The 7,440-nt window shown below is 36.4% G+C and overlaps 1 protein-coding gene across 1 annotated transcript; it reads left to right on the top strand.

Annotated features, from left to right (window-relative positions):
- Window positions 1-1,429: 1,429 nt before the first annotated feature.
- Window positions 1,430-7,227, top strand: LOC109211098 (ETO1-like protein 1). The gene is made up of 5 exons (XM_019374597.1): window positions 1,430-2,323; window positions 2,445-4,157; window positions 5,122-5,413; window positions 5,838-6,147; window positions 6,799-7,227. The coding sequence occupies exons 1-5, from the start codon at window positions 2,199-2,201 to the stop codon at window positions 7,017-7,019; spliced, it is 2,661 nt and encodes an 886-aa protein (XP_019230142.1). The 5' UTR covers window positions 1,430-2,198; the 3' UTR covers window positions 7,020-7,227.
- The last annotated feature ends 213 nt before the right edge of the window (window positions 7,228-7,440 follow it).

Genomic DNA, 7,440 nt, shown 5'->3' with positions numbered 1-7,440 from the left:
TTAATTTTTTCACAAGTCAGAGTTGTTAAATGAGTTCAAATTATTGAAGTTTGTAAAACTAATAGGACTAACAAAAATATTACTATATCATAGCACAATATTTTAAAATGAAAGACTGCCATTAAAGAAAACAGGAATAACAGTTTTTCTGAAATTCAAGTCGATAAGGATTATTATCCTTGAAACTTGGAACTTTTGGATTTCTATGTGGGATCCTTTCAATGGAGGAACGTGACCGTATATATTTTCAAATTAGTCTTAAATATTTTCCTATTTGTATATATCTAATAAGATTAAATTTGAAACTCAAACTTCAAAGTATATAATCATTTTATTTCTTATTAATCTTAACTATTTTCCCATTTGAATATAGTATCTACAAAATTAAATTTGAGGTTCAAATTTACACTGTGTTTGGTATGGAGAAAAATACTTTACAAATTATGGTTTTCAATTTCTTATGTTTAGTTAGCTTAAATATTTAAAATAATAATTTTCTTATAAATTTATTTTTCTCAAATTTCAAGAAAATAACTTCACTATCAAAAAAATTAGAAAAATATTTTTCGAAACTCTCGTTTCCACCTCGGTCTCTCGACCCTTCCCCTCCCGCTCCTTACCCCACCCACCTTAGCACCGATGCACCCCCTCCCACCCGTCCCAATCAACTATGGCCGGCCCAACTCGAACCACTGCCCCCCTTCGCTACTGCCACCCCTGCCCTCGCCCTCTCCATTGAAACCCCCAACACCCCTTGCCAACTCATCCCTGCCCACCCATCCCCTCCACCCTCCCTTCCTCCCTTCCCCCTAATGTATGTCCTAGATTATATATAAATGCTCTTTAGGACAATATTTTATAAGTGTTAACCAAACACACAAAAAAAATTACTTAGTATATTTCAGAAAATATTTTCCACAAAAAATATTTTCTTTCTTACCAAACACACCAGTAAAATATTTTTTTTCTTTTTTATTAATCTTATATATTTTTTAATTTTGGATATATCTAATAAGATTAAATTTGAAACTCAAACTTTAAGTATAAATAATTTTATTTCTTATTAATCTTAAATATTTTTCCTATTTTGATATGTAATAAGATTAAGTTAGAACAAACTTAAAGTATAATATTATTTTCTTTCTCATTGATCTTAAACATATTCCTATCGGGATACAGTATCTAATAAAATTAGATTTGAACTCAAACTTAAAGTAAGAAAACTATTTTCTTTCTTATTAATGTTAAATATTTTCCTATATGGATATACCTAATAAGATTAAATTTGAAAGTCAAACTTAAAGTATTAAAATAATTTGTTTCTTATTAATCTTAAATATTTTTCATATTTGGATATATCAAAATACATTCAATGAAAGCTGAAAATCAACCTTTAAAATACACAACAAGTCACTATTTAAGAGACCAAAATGGCAATTCAGTCAGCTTTTTTTTCTCTTTCATTCAGAGAGTAGTACTCCTTCATAGTTGTCCATGTTTGCATTCCCAATAAGTCACAGCAGTAGCTGTTACCCAAGAGACTATGAAAAAAGGGAAAATGAAAATTGAAAAAAAGAAAAGAAAAAGTAGAGTGAGTGGAAAAAAGGAAGAAACTTTCGCTTTTACCAAACGGCACAAAGAAAAGTGAAAGACTCAAATCTCAATTTTGTCAGCTTCAGTTTCTAAATTTAAGTTAAACAGTTAGTGGGTTGGTTCTTGATTTTTTTGATTTGGTGTAATTTTCATATCTGCTTATCTGTTACATTCTTGAACAAGGTCAGTGGGTTTTTTGTTTGTATCCTACTGGAGATCTTATGTAATCTTTTGTGGGTCTTTTTTGGTTTTGTATGCTCTACTGAATCTGACTTTTCTTTTAGTGGGAAAAAAGGTGAAAGGAATTTAAGGTTTATTTGTTATCATATCTTGATCTTAAAGAACAGATTTTTATGCTTCTTATTGTAAAAAAGATGAACCTTTTGTGGGTGTAGATGCACCTCTTTTAGGTTACATCTACAAATTAGTTCTTCTGTGTTTATCTTTTAAAACTGTGATTTTGATCTCAACAAGTACAGAGTTGTAATTTTTACTCTACATCTTAGTCTTGTGATTCTGATTTCTGAAGTGGTTAGTTTAGTTTATTGGGAAGAACCCTTTTGGCTACTGTGGAGATCTGGGACTTATTTAATCTGTTATGTCCCATGAGAACTTTCTTCCCTTCAGAATCTTGTAAAGAAACACACCTCAAATCTATTAATCCTCAGTCATGGCTCCAAGTTGAAAGAGGCAAGCTTTCCAAATTTTCATCTGAATCTGCTTCTTCCATGTAAGTATAAAAGCTGCCATTTTGTTGTAATTTCCTTTTTCTTTTATTCTAAGCAGATACTACTATAATTGTTGTAATCATGTTATTGAACCTTGGAAAACTTATCTTGTGGTGCTTGTAGAGAGACCCTGATCAAGGTCCCTGAACCGCCAATTCTTCCGTTTTTTAAACCTGTTGATTATGTAGAAGTTTTAGCAAAAATCCATGAACAACTCGAATCATGTTCCCCACAAGAGAGGTCGAATCTGTATTTGCTCCAGTTTCAGGTATTTAAGGGTTTGGGGGAAGTTAAATTAATGAGGAGAAGCCTTCGTTCAGCTTGGTCGAAAGCAAGCACAGTATATGAAAAACTTGTATTTGGGGCGTGGTTGAAATACGAGAAGCAAGATGAAGAGGACATTTCTGACTTGCTTTCTACTTGTGGTAAATGTGCAAAGGAGTTTGGGGCAATAGACATAGCATTCGAAATGCCTGCTTATAAGATATTAAGCTCTCCAGGAGTTGTTACAACAAATGAGGATCCTTGTCCAAGAACTGTTTCATTTAGGATTGGTGATGAGAAAATAGCGTGCAATAGGCAGAAAATTGCCGGTCTTTCAGCTCCATTTCATGCCATGCTCAATGGTTGTTTTACAGAATCGTTATGCGAGGAAATAGATTTGTCTGAAAATGATATTTCACCATTGGCGATGAGGGTGATCAGTGAATTCAGCTCAACCGGTTTATTGGATGAAATATCTGCCGATCTTCTGTTGGAAATATTGGTGTTTGCCAATAAGTTTTGTTGTGAAAGCCTCAAGGATGCTTGTGACCGAAAGCTTGCGTCTTTAGTTTGCTGTCGACAAGATGCTTTAGATCTCCTGGAATGTGCCCTTGAAGAGAATTCCCCTGTCCTTGCTGCATCATGTTTGCAAGTATTTCTACGCGAACTCCCAGATTCTCTGAAAGACAGTCAGGTAGTTGAACTGTTAAGCAACACTACCAAGCAACAACGATCGATTATGATAGGTCCTGCCTCATTTTCACTCTATTGTTTGTTAAGTGAAGTTTCGATGAACCTTGACCCTAGAGCAGATGAATCTGTTCGGTTTTCGGAAACACTGGTAGACTCGGCTGAAACCAGCCAACAGAAAATGGTCGCATATCATCGGTTGGGATGCATTAAGTTTCTTAGAAAAGAACTTGATGAAGCTGAGCAGCTCTTTGAGGCTGCTTTTAACTTGGGTCACACTTATTCCGTAGTTGGTTTGGCTAGATTAGGTCAAATAAGGGGTCATAAACGCTGGGCATATGAGAAACTCAGCTCTGTTATTTCTTCCTCAACTCCACTTGGATGGATGTACCAGGAGAGCTCGCTATATTGTGATGGCGAGAAAAGGTTGGATGACCTTGAGAAAGCAACTGAGCTTGATCCCACACTGACGTATCCGTACATGTATCGAGCTGCATCTTTGATGAGGAAACAAAATGTTCAAGCTGCTCTTTCAGAAATAAACAGAATCCTGGGATTCAAGCTGGCATTGGAGTGCTTGGAACTCCGCTTTTGTTTCTACCTTGCTCTAGAGGACTACCGATTAGCAATATGTGATATACAGGCAATCCTCACACTTTGCCCAGATTATCGTGTGTTTGAAGGACGAGTTGCAGCATCGCAATTACGTACTCTTCTGCGTGAGCATGTGGAGAGTTGGACAGAAGCTGATTGTTGGCTGCAGCTGTATGATAGATGGTCTTCAGTTGACGATATTGGATCTCTTTCAGTAATATACCAGATGCTCGAGTCTGATGCAGCAAAAGGTGTTCTGTACTTCAGACAGTCTCTGCTTCTCCTCCGGTAATTCCTTTTTTTGACTTGTAAAATGCTTCACATTTTCTAGTAAGACTATTGGTTGTAGTGGCTGCTCACCAGAATCTTTTCAGATTGGAAAAATTGTTCTTCACTTCTTCTTAAGAAACTCATATTTCGACCTCTGATGGTTTTCTGATATATTTGTGAAAACCTACAATTTCTTGGAACCCATATGGACTTTGCTAAAAACAGAAAACATTGGGAGCACGGAATCTATATAGGTGATATTAGCTAGTTAGGATTAAGGCTTATTTCTCTTCACACTCACATTATGTCCGGTGTTTGCTAGGACTCTTTTTGATTTGCTTAGAGATTTGTATATCCGTGTTCGGATAAGTGTGAGATCTAGATAATAGTTTTAGAGAGCCTTTAATTTGTCTTCAAACACAAATTATTGAGAATGTAATGGGCCCAAAAAGAGTAGAATGTGTATAAAAGATTCATATATCCGACCCAACTAGTTTGTGATTGAAGCATAATTGATTGATAGATTGATTGAGGCTGCAGACTCTGCAAGATCTAGTTCTTGTAAATTACTGATTCCAAAAGCCTCTTCAACTCTTTACAGAATTTGTCTCGCCTCTATAAGGTCGGTTGCAAACTCTAGTATCTTTATAATGACATTCATTCATTTGGTTTAACCTTGTATTCCTAAGACCGTGGCTCATGCTTTTTTCCAGTAAAACAAAAGAACTTGAAGGCCTTACTTAATCTTCTTAAGATGAATAAGTTAGGAAGATGAAGGTCTTGCCTAATAGTTTTTACCTTGCAATAGAATTTTCCTTCACCTGTGAGATATTCTGGAGCTCGTCTCGGTGTCTTGCTTTGAGGGAGGACTGACTCTACTTTAATCTCTTATTAGAGGACTATCTATTAGCCTATAATCAACCACCCATCAAGCAGAAACAGAGAACTGAATGTCGTTTCACACTCTTTCATGCTTTATCAGATTAAATTGTCCAGATGCAGCGATGAGGAGTTTACATTTGGCTCGCCAGCATGCATCTAGTGAACATGAACGTTTGGTCTATGAGGGATGGATCTTATATGATACTGGCCACTGTGAAGAAGGTCTACAGAAAGCTGAAGAATCTATTAGCATCAAGAGATCTTTTGAAGCATACTTTCTGAAAGCCTATGCTTTAGCTGACTCTAGCCCTGATGCATCTTGTTCATCAACTGTCATATCACTTCTTGAGGAAGCTTTGAGGTGCCCTTCGGATAGGCTTCGCAAGGGTCAGGTATGAGACTCTCAATCCAGAATCTCTCTATCATTCATAAATGAACTTCTAGGTTGCCTTGAGCATTTAGATGAGGGTGGTATTGCACTTTTGAAACGGTATTAGAGCAGCGAAATCATGGTCCAAGGTTCATTTCACCATGCCTTCAAATATTACTCGCATGCTTAGCAAAGGTGATAATTGCGTTTGAGCTCACACTAGAATTTCAAATCTGATCCAAATGTATTGGTGAGTTCCCTTTGTTTTATGGTTATTCGGGTGTTGACAAGAAAATGGGAGTCTAATGCATCCGTAATTTAGACACTGGCATATGCTGATGTGAGAAATCCTGTTAAGTTGCTATCTGTATCTTTTTAGCAGTTGTTCTGCTACTAAAATTGTGCATTTCATTAATGACATGTTTTACTTGAATGAACTTGGGTAGGCCCTGAACAATCTTGGCAGTGTGTACGTCGACTGCGGTAAATTGGATGCTGCAGCTGATTGCTACATTAATGCCCTTAAAATTCGGCATACCCGGGCTCACCAAGGTCTTGCTCGTGTCCATTTCTTGAGAAATGATAAGGTGGCTGCTTATGACGAGATGACTAAACTGATTGAGAAGGCAAAAAATAATGCATCTGCCTATGAGAAGAGATCAGAGTACTCTGACCGTGACCGCACAAAGGCAGACCTAGAGATGGTCACTCGTCTGGATCCTCTTAGAGTTTACCCTTACAGATATCGAGCTGCAGGTAAAAGTTCTCTTTTTTTCCACCCTTTCTTTTGTTTTAGTTTTATTCGTCTTGACTTGAAGAACAAAAATGCAAGAATGTTCTACATTCTCTGCACTTGTATATAGAGATCTATATTCAAATTCTACTAATAGTAATTATTTTCGAGTTACTAATTGGAACTCAAATTTTATATTTGATTTTGATTTTACATAATAACATATACAGTCAAACCTCTCTATAACAACCTCGTTTGTTGTGAATATTTTTGGATATTATCGCGAAGTGCTGTTATAGAGAATATATATTATAATATACCATGAAAATTGGTTCCGGAAAAGCTTGGCTTTTATAGTGAAGTGTTGTTATATAGGGATGCTGTTATAGAGAGGTCTGACTGTATAAATAGTAAAACGAGATGCCCCTCTATGAGAAATGTTGACCTTCCCTCTATCTTTCTGTTATTAGTAGGCCTAGTATTTCTGGCATTTGTAATTATGTTACATGCACTAACAATTTAGATATCTAATTATAGCAGGTTAGTCAAAGCTTTCATCAGTTTACCTAATTTTCTGGTAGTAATTATTACCGTACAACTAACCTGATTGTATTTAAGGCAGCTGCCCATAGAACATAAAACTCTTTTGATTAACGGTTGTTAATTGGTGATAGTGCTGATGGACAATCACAAGGAGAATGAAGCAATTGCAGAACTGTCAAGGGCCATTGCATTTAAAGCCGATCTTCATCTTCTACACCTTCGCGCTGCATTTCATGAGCACATAGGTGATGTTATGGGTGCCTTGAGAGATTGTCGAGCAGCTCTCTCCGTTGACCCGAACCATCAAGAAATGCTGGAACTTCATAGTCGTGTGAACAGCCAAGAGCCTTGAAGAAAATGAGGCAAATGACAATAGGAGGGGAGGGAGTGTGAAACTGAAAAGCTTTTCCTTTTTCCCCTTTTTCACCTTCCCCCAAAATTTTCCTCCATTGTATATCATACTGAGCCTCCTCTCCATGTTTATCCTAATTCCAAAAATTTTGTAATATGCTCCCAAATTCTTTGTTAATATAATTTATATTAAACGAAGATCTTTACTCCCCCCCCCCCTCCTCACCCCCCCCCCCTCCTCTCTCACCCACGCAAAATCTACCGAATCAATTTAAGTTTTTATACATAATTCACACGCTTCTATGTTTAAAGTGTATATCAACCATGGTTTTAAATAGAATTTCTGCAAAACTTCAGCACTTCTGGAAAAGTATTTCTCCCAATTGTTCTGGATTCATTTTTTGAAGTAATAGCATTTCGAT

The sequence above is a fragment of the Nicotiana attenuata genome, unplaced genomic scaffold, assembly GCF_001879085.1.
Source record: "Nicotiana attenuata strain UT unplaced genomic scaffold, NIATTr2, whole genome shotgun sequence".
NCBI classification, from domain to species: domain Eukaryota; kingdom Viridiplantae; phylum Streptophyta; class Magnoliopsida; order Solanales; family Solanaceae; genus Nicotiana; species Nicotiana attenuata.
Note: the sequence above shows the minus strand (reverse complement) of the source record. Positions and strands in the feature narration are given on the sequence as shown.

What these genes read in the sequence shown, in the direction of transcription:
- LOC109211098 (XM_019374597.1), top strand. Translation starts at nt 2,199, where the DNA reads ATGAGAACTTTCTTCCCTTCAGAATCTTGTAAAGAAACACACCTCAAA. An exon ending in TCTGAATCTGCTTCTTCCAT is followed by an intron (nt 2,324 to 2,444) that starts GTAAGTATAAAA and finishes TGGTGCTTGTAG; the next exon opens with AGAGACCCTGATCAAGGTCC. An exon ending in ATAGGCTTCGCAAGGGTCAG is followed by an intron (nt 5,414 to 5,837) that starts GTATGAGACTCT and finishes GAACTTGGGTAG; the next exon opens with GCCCTGAACAATCTTGGCAG.